At 53.4% G+C, this 15,372-nt stretch overlaps 1 protein-coding gene across 5 annotated transcripts in view; it reads right to left on the bottom strand.

Moving 5' to 3' along the window:
- Positions 1 to 396: 396 nt before the first annotated feature.
- Positions 397 to 15,372, bottom strand: part of ZBTB7C (zinc finger and BTB domain containing 7C) — a 376,979-nt gene continuing 362,003 nt past the window's right edge. For all 5 annotated transcript variants that reach the window (XM_017862295.1, XM_017862297.1, XM_017862296.1 and 2 more), the window contains 2 exons: positions 13,597 to 14,820; positions 397 to 3,646 (listed from right to left, as the gene is read on the bottom strand). In XM_017862295.1, coding sequence (XP_017717784.1) covers positions 2,995 to 3,646; positions 13,597 to 14,820 — 1,876 coding nt within the window. In that variant the 3' untranslated portion in view covers positions 397 to 2,994. The remainder of the gene's footprint in view (positions 3,647 to 13,596; positions 14,821 to 15,372) is intronic.

Genomic DNA, 15,372 nt, shown 5'->3' with positions numbered 1-15,372 from the left:
TACCTTAGGTTCTTTTAGGATCTAATGTTCTTTGGGAAAGAGGCTCAGGTGAAGAAAGGAGAAGAAGCCCAACGCCAGCGCCGGGAAGTGAGAGGAAGAAGACCTGGAGAGCCGTAGGGCCAGCCGGAGCCCACTCCGGATGTCAGGCTGGGGAACTGGTAGGACTTCCCTTGCTCACACACCCTGGGGTGTAGCTGCACACGTGTGTGAACACACGCACATACACGCACACCTCACACTCAAGCCCACCGACGCCGCAAAGCTTAAGATCCAACCATGCCTTACAAAGCTGGAATGTAACAGACTACTGAGAATTGAGTTCTGCCCTCCCAACTATGCAACACCCCTGGATAACTGAAACGGCAATTGGAAGGGGGATTCAATCTTACCAGGCAATTAAGCAAGCATAGCTCACTTTTACTGAAAACACTGTCCTTTAAAATATTAAATAAGGGTCAAAGGTTTTGTTTTTCTTTGTAAAGGTGTCTTTGACATTATTTTAAGTTTATGACACCCAACAGTCAAAAACCTTAAGACTGGCTTGTTGCTGTCCTGTGAACTTTCAGAAGTCACATCTCACAGAAGTGCGACTCTTAATATAATTTAATCAAGTCAATTAATACTGTTTAATAAATAGGCCAGAAAATTAGCTGAGAGTTTTTCTCGGCAGGATGTGGTGTGCGACCGAAGTTATGGAAGATTGTCCCTTGAATCACTAAGGCAAACTTTGCTGAGTGTCATTTTACATAGAGCAATCACATAAAAAAAGAGTTATAAATAGAAAAAATTCTAAAGTTCTCCCACAGACAGACAGGGAAATCGAAACATCAAAAAAAAAAAAAAAAAAAAAAAAAAAAAAAAAAATTGAAGCAAAACAAAACACAACCACCCTCCCCCGACAACCCATTCGCTTCAAGTTCTTGGTCATACAGTACTCAACATCTTTGGCTATTTTACAATATACAACTCCAAACTGCAGCCAAGAAAAAACAGAAAGAATTAACCAGTCATCTGAAAAATTGAGTTTATAAGAAGTCATCACCTTTACAAAATAAAAACAAAAGCCCCAACACCACTGGATTCCAATTTATTCATGTTTCCTTTTTTTTTTCTCTCTCTCTTTTAAAGTCTGGTTTGGCCCCAATTCTTGGCTGATGGGGGCAACACGGGCACATTGGCTGGTAGACATGGGCATGCTTCTGGGGCAAGTGTCTGAAATGAAGACAGGAATCTGAGAGGTGGCTGCCCAGGCAGATGACTTCTGAGAACAGAGGGTGTGTGTAGCAGTCCTGCGGACTGGAGTGGCATCCGGTGGTGCGGAGAATCAGGGGATGTCTTCTGGAGAGCTGTGAGAGGGACAGAGTCTGTGCTCTTCTCTGGCCTTTTTGTTTGTTGTGTGTTTGCTCAGGAAAAAGCCAAGGCGACAGGAAGAGCTGAAGTCTCTTTGTGCCCACAGCACAGAGATTGGGGACTCTAGCCCTGGGCTCTCCCTGGGGATGAACCCTCCTCCTCTCTGGGTTGCTAAGAAACCAAAGCAAACTCGGCAAGAAAAGAGAAGGGAGGGAAGGGGAGAGAAGCTCAGGAAGGCACGGGGCCAGCAGAACCTTCCTTTTCAGGACCTGCTGAAAACTCAAGAACCAGGAGAACATGTGACAGCTGTAACTCACAGAGCCCTTCAAACCTCAGAGGCCTCCACTTCTCTGCACTGAGCCCTTTTGTCAAAAAAGGGGAGCCAAATACTCCCACTTCATCCCCAGAGGGAGGAGGAAGGGGTTGAGGGGGTTCTCACACAGCAAATGGGACCATCGCTAGCAATGCCAAGGCCCTGAGGAACCCACAACTCAAAAAGCAAACAGATAAACCCTAGAAAACCAGGGATGTATTTTGTCTGTTTTCAGGAATCAGGGTGAGGGGAAACAGTTGCCAGGTGTTAAGAGTTGGCCCCCCGTCTCTTCGATGTTGGCCCTGAGAGCCCCAAGACACTGCACAGCCTTGGAAGGGGCATTGGAGATGGGGTAAATACTAAATAGTGCCACCAGGGGTCCAGACATGAACAGCGGCCTGCAGGGAGGGTAAGGTAGCATTCAGAGTTCGCAGACCTGCCTGTGGGCTTTGGTGAAGTTCGGAAGCTCCCCTGACCCCCGATCTCTGTCTAGTCTGGCCATATTTCTCACCTATGCTAATATAGAGCTGGATGTAATAAAACTAAGTCCAGAAAAATAAACTGTTTCCCCACGGACTTGGGGAGTACAAAGCTCCTACCTTCTCTGGGATTCTCTGGGGGGATAGGTGTGTATGTGTTTAGAGGTGGAGGGAGGAAACCTAAGTTACCAGCCCCTTCTATAGCCGGGTGACACTGAGCTACAGAGGGCTGCCCTGTCAAGGTCACAGGACAGGTAAGGGAAAAAATGGCCCTGGCCTCCCAGAGCCTGGTTCCTGACTGGTTCCAGGAGGCCTCCCTGCCAACAGAGCATTTCTTTCTATGTGGCAGGTGGGTAGTTCTCAAAAAGACCCCGGGGCCACTGGAGACCGGAAAATGAGCCCTCAGAGGAGTGTTGGCAGAGACTCTGCCACAGGGGGTGGGGCTTAACCAAGGTGCATGCCCAGCCCCTACCTCCTCCTGCTCCATCTGGCTGGGCACCAGGCCAACCACCCCCTGACCCCTCATAACTCACCCAGCTCCTAAGTGCCCCTGGGCATCCAGTTCTGTGTGGCTTGGGCCCGTGCAGATTTCTACATGAGTGCCAGAGAGACAGCCAGGGAGGGAGGCCCCCGCTCCTGGTCTTTTGGGAAGAGATGCCGGTCTCAGAACAGCAAAAGGAGGCAGCTGCTTTAGGAGCCTGGGAAAATGCCATCACTGATAGTATTATTATTATTTTTCCATTTTTCCTTTGTGTTTTTAAAATGAAAAGTTCAGATCCATGGGGTGGGGAAGAGCGGGCCTGGAGGGAGAAGGACTGGAGGGCTGGTGGGCTGGAGTCGACAGTGACCAGCCTAGTTGTTGGCTTCGGACATGGAGGCCACGTGGTTGAGGCCGGCGAGCCCAGGGAGGCCGGCCAGGCCCGCGGCCCACGGGTCGGGCAGCGGGAAGTAGGGCCGCGCCGCTGCCACGTTCTCGGCCAGCGCGAAGGCCAGGAGGCCCCCCGCGTTCCTCTCAGCCTCCAGCTGCGCGCGCCCGAACAGCTTCATCTGCGTCTCCTCGAACTGCCGCTCCAGCTCCTGCAGGCTCAGGGCGCCCTTGGGCGCTGCCAGGAAGTGCTTGGCGGGGCTGGGGCCCGGGAGGCACACGGTTGTGCCACCCAGGTGGCCGCCCACTTCGCCCAGAGCCGGAGGCATCACGAAGGCCGCCTTGTCGGGGGCCGGGCCACCCGGCCCGAAGAGCAGGCTGGCGGCCCTCCACGCAGCGGGCTTGCGGCCGCGTCGGGGCCGCGCCATGCGGCAGCTCTGGCGCTTGATGTGGCGGTGCAGGTGGTCGGAGCGCGTGAAGCTCTTGTAGCAGAACTCGCACTGGTAGGGCCGCACTCCCGTGTGGATGCGCATGTGGTTCTTGAGGTCGTAGTTGTGCACAAACTTGGCGTTGCAGTGGATGCACAGGTAGGGCCGCTCCCCCGTGTGCTTCCGCATGTGGATTTTCAGCTTGTCCTGCCTGCAGTGCAGAGACTGGGGGTCAGTTCCGCAGGGAACACCAGGAGCCATTCCTAACCTTCTGCTCCCCTTTCCTCCAGAACCAGCCGAGGCTCCCTACTGCCATGGAGTCAAACCCCAGAAATAGGTCCCATGCTAGATCTACCCTCAACTGCCGCCCCACCTTAGACAGGTATGGTTACTCACCTGGATTAAAGGGATGTGGAAAAAGCAGTGTCTGGAAAGTCCCACTCCCCTAAACTCCTTTTATATCCGAGCTCAGAGTCATGAAACTCCCACTCTATTAGGGGTTTATCTCACATACTGGGAAGACACTTTGCCAGAAGTCAGGGTTCTGACCTTAGTCCTCGGATAGTGCAGCGACTTCTGCTGATACTGGATTGTACTTTAATCTCACACCCACTCTCTCCAGGCAACTTTATGCTTTCCCTCCAGTTCATCTATATGCTTTGGCCCAAAGTCCCTGGTCCCATCCCAGCCCTGGGGCTGTTGAGATCTGTCTGTGTTTGGCACTAATCTGGGAGGCTATAGAAGCTTGGGCACACCTTGTTCAAACCTCCTGCATAGTGGTTTCTTATCCTAAGCCTTGGGCTCTCCTCTTTGTCTGTAGACAATTTCAGGGTATACAAAAGAGCCAGGTGTGAGAAGAATGCAGCCTAATCTAGGGCAAAACTTTTCGGGGTTTAAGTGGTATTATTCACAGGTAAGGTATGGTGTAGGGTGGGGCGCCTGCGACTATTGGGGGTCTGGGAGCCTCTGTGCCAGCTGCAGACCCACCACCAACTTGCTGGCGACCTCAGGCAAGTTACTTAACCTCACTGCCCAGAGCTGAACCTGGTGCCAGACATCAATTCTCATTGTCCAGGGCTGAAGGAAAGAACCTGGGTCCTGTGTGAGCTAGATTCCACATACCTCCTGGTGGCCTTGACAGGAAAACTGACATCAGGGGGTTGTTTTCATAAAGACTGAGCATTGGGTAAACCAGCTTAAGCTGGCTGAGGTACAGGCAGCTGGGCTGCAAGAATTCCTCTTGGGATAATTCGCAGCCTTCCCCAATGGGGCCATACGGGCCAGGAATCTCTGTGTCTAGTCTCCTACCTCCTCCCTGAAGATGTGGCTTGTGTGGAGCATCTGCCTATAATTTCAGACTCTGCTTTGAGGTTAGAGCAGATGTGGAGTCCAGCTGTCCTCCCTAAGATGGCCAGATTTAAACCCTGTTTCACATAATCCCACGACAGCAGGTGCAGGTCCTAGGCTCCTGGTGTCCCCTGGCCACTAGGGGTCTCACCAGTTCTCATTTTCAAAATGGTTCTCCAGGGGCAGAGCAGGAGAGAAAAGGACATTCCCATGAACACTGGCAGGCACTGTGGGAGGAAGGTCAGAGAGGACAGACCGTCCTCCCACCTGTGCTCACAGGAAGGCTGGAGAGCCCCTGGCAGCAGGGGGAAGGGAAGTGAGGTCACCCTCCTCCCTTCCACATCCCACTGCTCCTGCCTCTTCTCAAATCCACCAGCCACCCCTAGGCTACATGGTACTCTGCTGTGATATCCCACCCCCTACCAGCATGCTGTGGTCTCTGTAACCCAGATTTCACCTAGATGATTGGATTTTTGAGGAGGAAGGGACCTTAGAGACCATTTAGGCCAGTGGGTATCAAACTTAAGGATGCATTCGAACCATAATCAGGACTTAATAAACAGTGCTGGGCCCCTACTCCTAGAGATTCTGATCAGTAGGTCTGGGATGGGGGAGAGGGACAAAGGATTTGCTTTTCTAACCAGTTGCCACATGCTGGTGGTGGTCGTGGTCCGTGGACCCCATACTGAGAACCACTGGTCCAGGCAAAGCCTCCACTATGTAGGTGGGCAAACAGGCCCAGCTGGGGAACTTGCCAAGCTCACCCAGAGAGTCATGGCAGGCCTGGGAGTCAAGGCCTCTTTTCTCACCACAGCACTGTGACTGTGAAAATGGAAGTGTCAGATGCCTGTACCCCTGGAGTGATGTAACTTCCCAGTCCTGAGGGGTATGTCTTGGGCTTCCACAAATTCACCCAGGCTCTGATAGAAACACTGATGCTAGGTGGTTGGCTGGGCTCCCTCACCAGGCCTAGCAGAGGGCTCAGCTCAGAATCAGCTAAGCAGGCTGTAAATGCATCATCTTATTACTCCTCACCACAACCTAGGAGGTAGGTTTTTTTATTTTTATTTTTATTTTTTTGAGACAGAGTCTCGCTCTGTCACCCAGGCTGGAGTGCAGTGGCACGATCTCGGCTCACCACAACCTCTGCTTCTCAGGTTCAAATGATTCTCCTGCCTCAGCCTCTTGAGTAACTGGGATTATAGGCACGCATCACCATGCCCGGCTAAGTTTTGTATTTTTTAAAGTAGAAACGGGGCTTCATCATCTTGGTCAGGCTGGTCTCAAACTCCTGACCTTGTCATCTGACCACCTCGGCCTCCCAAAGTGCTGGGATTACAGGTGTGAGCCACTGTGCCAGGCTGAGGTAGGTTTTTTTTTTTTTTTTTTTTTTTTTGAGACGGAGTCTCGTTCTGTCGCCCAGGCTGGCTTGAGTGCAGTAGCGTGACCTTAGCTCATTGCAAGCTCTGCATCCCAGGTTCATGCCATTCTCCTTCCTCAGCCCCCCGAGTAGCTGGGACTATAGGCACCCACCACCACGCCTGGCTAATTTTTTTTTTTTTGTATTTTAATAGAGACAGGGTTTCACTGTGTTAGCCAGGATGGTCTTGATCTCCTGACCTCGTGATCCGCCCGCCTCAGCCTCCCAAAGTGCTGGGATTACAGACGTGAGCCACCGCGCCTGGCCAGGTAGGTTTTTTTTTAAGTCACTATTACACATAATTAGTAGTACAAACCCTTAGGTCACTCTCAAACAATGGACAACGTAAGTGGTAAATCTTCAAATGTCTTCCAAACTTCTCATTAGCGCATCTAACATAAGTCCCATTTTGTGGCAATTGGTCCGAGTATGTAAGAAGTGCTGAGAAGGTGCCTACAATATCCTTTTATTGAACACCTGCTCTGGGCAGGTAAATACATGACTTCATTGACCCTGGGAATTCATTATTCAGAGGCAAGGTATGGTGTAGAGATAGGGCCCCTCCAGGAGTCTGGGAGTCCCTGTTGTAGCTCCAGACCCACCACCAACTTGCTGGGTGGCTTTAGGCAAGTTATTTAACCTCTCTGTGCAGAGCTAAACCTAGGACCAGACATCACTTCCCATTGTCCAGGGCAGATGGAGGGAATCTGGGTTTGTGTGAGCTAGATTCAACACATTTGGTGTACTTTCCTCACTTGGACACAGGCAGAAAGGAGGCTCAAAGAAGTTAAGAGCTTCCCCAAGGTATCCAGCTGGTGAAGGGCAAAGGAACCTGAGGGGCTACCTGGCTGTGGTTTGTTTGTAAGCTATTCTGGGGATGAGGAAGGATGGATTTTCACACCTGGGACTCCCAACCTGAGGCCTACAAGGACTGCTGCAGAAAGGGTAGACCAGAACAATCAAGAGAGGGTACCAGTAGCTAGCCAGCTTTCTGCCGCTGTGGCCAGAAGACTAGAGTATGCCAATGGGAGGAACTCAGCCCTGGGCAGGAGCTTTCCCTAATGGAGACATTTGTGGGAATGGGGGCAAGGGGTGGGAAGAGTAGGCAAAGCTCATGATAAGCCAGTTCTGGAAAAAACTCCAGAGGATCATCTAGTTTACCAGGCACATTTTACCACATTCTGATTCATGGTCTGAGTCAGTGGGCCCAGTAAGCTACACTATTAGCAGTACATGTCTCAGGACCTTGAAAACACTGATCTAATTACTTCCAAGATAAGGAAAGCAAGGACCAAAGAGGGAATGGTATCCTAGGGCCACACAGCCTCCTTCTTTACACTGACCTTTCCTGTGGATACTAAGACATGTGCATTGGAGCTGCAGGTGGTGCCGGGTACGCTCCAAGAACTGGACCAATTCCCTTCCCTGGTCTGGGCCTCAGTTTCCTGATCTCTAAAATGGGGGTTGGGCTGCATCCTTGGGGCCTCTAGTGCTCCATGAGTGTTTGCCTCTGGGTAATGGGCTTCTCCCAAATCTCTTTCTGGAGTCTGTCTGGCTGGCTGGCTTCCTTGCCCCTTCACATATTCAATCTACCTGTGGAAGCAGCATGAATTTAGCTGGAATATGTTCTAGCTGGAATCTCAGGAGCTGAGCTCTTAGTTACTTCTCTGTAGCAATGGAGGTCTGGTGGTTTCACTTAAAATTTCCCAAGGCCCCCTTGTCCAATGGCCTGTGTGCTCACTTACCCCTCGGCATGGCTTTCTGGGGTCTTTACAAGCTCACTGCCATCTCCTCTGCCAGCTTCCTGCCTGCCCTCCATGGTACACTGTCCCACACTCTGGGCATCCCTGCATCTTTGAACACCTGCAGGTACGAACTGAACTGCTGGTTCCCCAGTGCACAGCCCACCACATTACTGGGTGGATGCCTGGTAAACGCTGGCTCCTTCCCTGTGTGTGCATGTCTTGTGCTTGGACACTGATGCTCCATCCTTAGGGCCCTCCCAGAAGGTCAAGCCCAGAGCCAGGGTGCCCCTTCCTCCCAGCCCTCCTCCTTCCAGCTCTCCTCCTCCCAGCACTCCTCCCTGCATGTGGCATGGAGGGTTCTGGTACCTGCTTTGATGAGAACCTGTGGGATGCTCTTTCGTACTCTGCAAAACACACAATGAATGTAGATAGAGGGGAGGCTCATTGCATGTTTGGTGACTGACAAGAGGGGCCAATTTCAGAATTCCCTGACTACAAATCCGACATTCTCCCCTCTGGCCCTGGTCCCCTTGTCTGCCATCTCATTCCATCTCTTTGCATCAGGGACAGCCAAGGACATATGCACCCAAGCCTTGGTCTACATGCCCGCTTCCAGCCTGGAGAGCTCATCGTCGGGAAAGTCGTGTGAGTCCTCATGAGTTCATTCCCAGAATCAAAGAAAAGGGCTGCGGGGCCTTGGCCTGAGGTCTGTGGCCTCCAGAAAGGCTCCCAATCAGGATAATGCTTTCCCAGCAGCCTCCACCCGGACTTCTTGTAACCCGATGGTTTGAGACACACTCTTCCTGCTACCACTGCTAATGCCATTACATTATCTTAATAGGGTCCCCAGAGCTGCCAGGAGTGGGAGGACTACAAATAGAGGGAAAACAAAAGCCAGGCTGCTGGCTCGTCTGGAGAGCAGGCAGCTGTGGGGGCACAGGGGTGGTCAGCATTCGGCTGGCACAGGAGGAGGCGGGTGGAGACTAAAAGGTGCAGCCTTCGGGGTTCAGTGGGAACCGGAAAGCATGCCTTGTCAGAGAGTGACTGCGGTGCAGAGGTCGTCCATCCCTGCCCAGGACGGTGTGCCCTCCATGGGACCTCTGCTGTCTTTGGGCCAGTCTATTCTCATTTTGCAGTTTCTCGCCTCCACTACTGTCCCCATCAGGCATGGCTGGGGCACCTCTGGGAGCCAGGCTGTGAGAGGATGCAGGGACTCCAGGAGATAGACCGGCCAGCCATGCTCTCTGGGAGCTCCTAACAGAAGGGCTGGGGGAGGCAGGAGTCTCTATGGTCTGCAATCAAGGACCCATGTGGTGGGAATTAAGAGGCGGAAGATGCAGAGGCTTTCACAGGGCCCAGGGCCAGGCCCAGTTGGCAGTGATGGCTGCAGATGGGGCAAAAAGGTATGTGGGGGGCCACCTGGGATGTCCACGGGCAGGGAAAATACCCACCAAGCACAGCAGTGTCCCTATGCATGAAGAACAAATGCTTTATCTTCCTGAGATCACATGCTCCCTGTTCTTCTAGGCCCGTCCTAGGCATCACCTCTGGCTGAACCCTGCCATCCTAACCTTTGGCTCCTGGCTTCCAGACTTTCTGGGAAGAGAAGGGAAAGGACCCCTGATGAAGAGGATCTGAGGTAATCTTGGTCCAGACTGCCTCTGCCCTATGACCTGGAGCTGTTTCTATGTCTCAAGTCAGACCTGAAAGGGACAGGAGGAGCTGCTTCTCTGACCAGCACAGGCACGAGCCTTTCCCAGGAGGAAAACGGTGTCTTTGAACTAAACAGAGGGAGTGCATAGGCAGAGAGAGCCCAAGTGGTTATGGGGTGACCAGAGATAGGAAGGGACAGTGTGGGGCCGAAGAAATAGTTTTGTTGATGTCTTTGAGGCCCTTCCTAGGGAGATTTCATATTTGCAACAAATCAGTGGTGGGACACCTGGTGGGACTGGCTGAAATCTAGAGCTGCCTCAGAGGTGAGGTTCCTGACACCAAAGAACAGACAATACCATTGCGGTGCAGCCTCTGTCCCTCCTCTCTAGACCCACAGAATGACAGCAGCAGGCAGGGTCTTAGGGGTGGAGGGGCTCTGCTGGTTCCCATGTCCTCCACCTTGGTTGTGGCTGCTGAGGTCATTAGGAGTACATCCCCATGGGGCGTGGACATTCTGGGAGTTGGTATCTGGGAGGCTTTGACTCAGAGCCTGGGCTGAAGGGCTACCATGCAGGGCAAGAGCAGGCCTTTCCAGCACCACGTGGTGGGGCGGCAGGGGCGGTGTCACAGGACCCTGAGCTCTCCCCAGTATCAAGGAGGGAGGAGAAGGGGCTTTGCCAGGGCAGAAGCTCAGCTGTGATGAAGGAAAGACTCAGGTTCCAGAAGGAGAAATCATGTCCGATAGGAGGACTTGAGGGCAGCATGTCTGGGTCCTTGCTGTGGGGACAAGAGGGACATGACAGGGCCCAGTCTCAGGAAGTGGTGTGGCCCTGGAAGGGAGTCTGGGAATTCTACGTCAACGAGGCAGCCGTCGTCGCTTTAAGTGGCTGCTGAAGAGCTTCCAGGTGGAAGGGGCAGGTGTTAGGAATCGCATCAGGGAATTCAGCCAAAAAGCAGGTCCCGGTGGGAAGGGTGCAGGGAGCCTTGGCCGCAGGGGGAGTTACAGGAAAACCTCTACCTGAACAGACCACTCTTGGGGCTCTTCAAGCACGGAAAAGAATCCTTGCCGGGCAGTTCCAGAGATGAGGTGAGAAGAAAAGGCCCAGTGATTCTGAAGAATGTGAGGGGGAGGGAGTGGGGCGTGTCCCACAAGGACAGCCACAGCCCACAGTGAGCAATAAAGTCTCTGAAGTGAGGCAGGCTGGAGCCATCTCCTCCACCCCGCCTTCCGCCAGCTCAGGGTTTCTCTCCTCCTGGGAAGAGAGGGACCCAAGAACTTGTCTGATCTTTTTCGGGAGGGTCAGAGCCCAGTGGGAACAAGCAGCAGGGGTGCTAAGGGGCTGGAATGCAGTGGCTTCAGCTGGAGACAGGCCTGGGGCCAGATGGCCGTCATTCTGGAGCAAGAGTAAACCAAGGCCAGATGGCTGGATGACCAGAGCTGCCCCACTGCCTATCTGGCCAGGAGTGGGGACTGCAGACAGAGAGGCCACCCCAAGTGACCATCAGGAATGTGCTGGGAGAGAGGAACCTGGAATGTCACCCTCCTATACAACACAGCACTGCTTCCCAAGCCAGGAGGCCCCACTCCCAGAGAATGTCCCAGGGTTCAGAGGGTGAGAAGTCTGTCTGCAGTGACTATGCAAGGTTAAAACCTTCCCTTAAAACAGGGTGCACAGACTGTCCAGACCTGGCGTGGACTTCAAGGAAGGCTGTGCATGGGGAAGGCCCAGAGAAAAGGGAGTGGGGAAGGAAGGGAGATGGGGGTTCAGGGTGCCAGCAGGGCCACCATGCGATGTCCTGAGACACAGATCCTTTTGGAATTGGAGTCACTAGCCTTGGTCTCCCCTGAAGGGAGAGGTGCTCCTATTAGCCATCTGCCAAGGGGACAGGCATGGGCAGTGAGGGAGGTAGAGCCTGTGTTGGCAGGACAGAGCACTCCAGGCTGATAACATGGCTAGCTTTCCTGATCTGGCCTGTGAAGAGCTTCCTGGCATCCTTAAAGTCATATGCAGGGGCTGGGACTCTCGGGCTGAAGTCAGGCCCCCTGTGAAGATGGGTGAGCTGTACTTGAATCTGGCTTTCACATGGTGTTCTGGCTTATCTCCCTTGGTCATTCCTGTGCTTTTGCCAAGCCCTGTTCAGGTGTTCTGCCTGGTTCTGTGGGGCTAAGGTGAATTCAGGAGGAGGTAGGGGGCAGCATCACCCGTGGTGGCATTGGGGTGACAAGGCTGTCACTGAGGGACATCCAAGAGGAGGAGAATCTCAGGAACTTTAGGTCCTTCTGCTCTGGGGAGTAACAGGAGCAGGGCATCCTGCCGTCAGCATTGCCGGGTGGCTGGCTTAGCTCACTGCTAAGGGCAAGGGGACACATCTTGGGTCTGTGAGGCCCTGCCCCTTTGCTCCTGCAGATTCTCCCTCCACTGTCACTGGAAGCATCTGGGACAGACGCTGTCTGGGGTTCCCCTCACAGAAGCAGCTGTGAGCAGGACCCCAAGGCCACCGTGGAAATAGTATCATCCTTCAAAACAGTGCCCTGAGGAGCCTGCAGAGCCATTTCAGCCACGCCACTGTCACCTGAAAGGATTTCTGAAACTCTTCTCTGGCAACTTACAGTAGCCCAAGCAGCCCAAGAGAATAGGTCTCATGACTTTAGAGGACTCATTTTTTTTTTTTTTCCTGGAAAACCATGGTCCCTGATTTGATATCCAGTCTCATTCACAACCTTGCACTGCATCCTCAGGCCAAAGCTTTGGGCCCACTGAGGAAAATCAAAAGAATGAGCTGTCAGCAATTCCCAAAGACACATCTCCAAGAGGAAGTGGGGTAGCAGCGCCACTGGCGTAAGTGCGGGGCTCTCAAGGTGAGTTCTTTGAGAGGGACAGTGGCAGTGTGGGGAAGGGACCTAGTCTAGTAAGTCATGGTCCCAGGGCAGGCATCGCCAGGCTCTGTACACACAGGATACACCGAAACGACCAAACCCTGACGCCAGGCCACCCACCAGAGCCCTCCCCACCTGTGGACATGGCTGAGAAGATCAGCCTCACACCAGGAACCACAGATAGCACCAACGGGCCGTATTTTCCAAAAGTGAGGCCTATCTAAAGCTGGCAGCGAGCAGATCTGACCCCACATCAACCCGCCAATCAGTTTTGACTGCAAAAATTGCTGTACAGAGTAGGCATATAACACACGTTTGCTGAATGGGACAGAGTCTATGAAAGATGAAAGGTTTATAATGTATTGATTTCAAATTTCAAATTTTATAACAGCATAAAGTTGCCCCCTTCCTCAAATGGAAAGGCAAAGAGGAGAACATAAAAAGAGGCCCAGCCTTTAGGTCTGACCCAAAAATGACTGAAAGAACCTACAGGCATTTCTGCAGTCTACTGGTCACAGACTTTGCTGTTACACAGAGACTGGGATTCCAGTCCCAGCTCTGCCATTTTCCAGCTGCATAGGTCAGCTAGCCACTGGAGATGTGTCGTAAACAAAGCCAACCATGTCTCCCCATCTTTCCAGGGCCTGGCTGTGGCAAGAGTGTATTTAAGGTGCCTAGGACGGCCCCCGGCACGCAGAGCAGTCTTAATAAAGGTGAGTGGCTGCTTCTCCAAATCAAACGAAGGGGCGGTACTCCATCCGGGGAGTGCTGTCCATTCAAACTGAGTTCCACGAGTTTACGGCTGGAAGGAGAAGAGGAAGCCAAGCAACCAAAGGTGCTTGAGGCGCCCCACTTCCTTCCCCACCAGAACAGCCCACTCTTACCTGCTCTGTGTCATGGGCTTCCACCTAATATTGTATCTGAGAAAATACTGCAGCCCCTAAAAAGGGTTTGAAAGTCACAGCACCAGGTGATGCCTAGCACCCTTGCTAGCTGCAAGCCTGCCTGTGTCTGGGATCCATCTGGGTCTCTGTCTCCATCCCCAGCCTCCCTGCCCAACTCTGCTGTCCCCATGGCCTCTGGCCCCGTCCCCCGCACCCGAGGGCTGCCATGCGCACCTGGTGAAGCGGACCTCGCAGATGGTGCACATGTATGGCTTCTCCCCGGTATGGGTCCTCATGTGCCGCGGCAGCTTCCCGGCCCCCATGATGACTTTGTGGCAGATGGGGCACTGCTGAGAGGCCTTGGGCTTCAGCTTGCGCTCTTCCACCAGGGGCCAGGGTGGGAAGAGGCCTCCCAGGTGGGTGGCACTCAGGAAGTTGAGATAGGCACCGTAGTCGTTCTCTGCCTTGATGGGTCCCAGAGGGCCCCCCGGCAGGTCAGGGAACATGTCCTTGAAGAAGTCATTAGGGAAGGGTGGCGGTGGGGGTGGGGGCAGCTCCTCCTTCTCCTCCTCCTTGATCTTCCGATTCTTGATGACCAGATCCAGTGGCCCACTGTCCATGGGCTGCTCAGGCAGCTGGGCAAAGGCACCGAAGTCCCCTGGCCAGAGGTGTGGGAAGAAGTCTGGGGCGAATGGAGACAAGGAGGGTCTCCTGTCGGGGATGTTGGCCTTGGGGTACAGGTTCTCCCTCAGCAGAGATTCGATGGAAAAGTCCCGGATCACCCCTAGATGGCCAGGACTGCCAGCCTGAAAGGAGTCAGGGAAGTCCCTGGGGGTGTCTGAATAGGCCTTCTCTGTGAGATGGTCCGTCTTGGAAGGGCTTTGGTGGCAGCTGATGTCCTGGGGGTCAGGCAAGTTTTCTTGGTCAGCAAAGTCCTCCGTGTCATCATCGTCATCCTCCTCTTCCTCCTCTTCCTCCTCTTCGTCCTCCTCCTCATCATCATCTTCGTCATCGTCGTCATCCTCCTTGTCGTCCTCCTCCCCTCCGTCCCCCCCAGGCTCCATGATCTCCAGACACACATTCACAATGCACTGGATCTCCAGCATCCTGGCTGCATTGAGGATGTGCTTGACGTTGCCGGCGGTGATGGTGAGCGTGGAGGTGTAGGCGAACTCCAGGATAGCGGCCAGAGCCTCAGGCTGGACAAAGTCGATCTCGTAGACGTAGGGCTGGCTGGCTAGGGTGCCGGCTGTGAAGAGCTTCTTGAAGTACTTGCTGCAGGCAGCCAGGACAGAGCGGTGGGTCCGATACTCCTGCTCCTGCACCACCAGGAGCACGTCACACAGCAGGCCATCGTGCCGCTGCTCATTGAGGCTGCACAGGACCTCACTGCTGTGGTTGGGGAAGGGAATGCCAATGAGCTCGTCAATATCATTGGCCATGTTCTCAGCCAGAGCCCTGCAGAGACACACAGAGAAGACTGGGTTAGTGAGCGTGGCCCCAGGAGGGGTCTCAGCTCTAGGACTCTGAGCCACCTTCTTGGCATAAGGGCTCCCTTTCCACTGCGAGGCCAGTCCTCCTACCTCTCAGCTTTGCCAAATCTCACCTGCAATTCACAGCCTGGCTTACAAGCTGGGGCTTTTCTCTGGACCCCTAAGACTCTTGGAGTTAGGCTTCTCACTGGGCAGCTGGTGTCAGCTACTCACTAAAGGCTGCAAGGCTTCTCTCAGGCTTGGTTTTACTGATTTCCACTTTGCCAACATGCAGTTGCAGAATACATCTGCCGGATGAAAAGCCACATGAACCCAGCTGTTGCCTTGGCCACAGGAACAGGACCCACCTCTGTGGGGCAAGGACCTCAGTGCTTCTGCTGAGAAGATGCTCTGATTTGTCTCACAAATCCTCTGACTCTGTAACAGACTTACACTTTGCAGTGGCTACTAGGAAGCTTAAAACAAATTTCGTGGCCCATTTTCAGCAAGTGAATGGGGGCTCTGTGGTATGTTTTGC

The sequence above is a fragment of the Rhinopithecus bieti genome, unplaced genomic scaffold, assembly GCF_001698545.2.
Source record: "Rhinopithecus bieti isolate Rb0 unplaced genomic scaffold, ASM169854v2 scaffold_57691, whole genome shotgun sequence".
Taxonomy (NCBI): Eukaryota; Metazoa; Chordata; class Mammalia; order Primates; family Cercopithecidae; genus Rhinopithecus; species Rhinopithecus bieti.
Note: the sequence above shows the minus strand (reverse complement) of the source record. Positions and strands in the feature narration are given on the sequence as shown.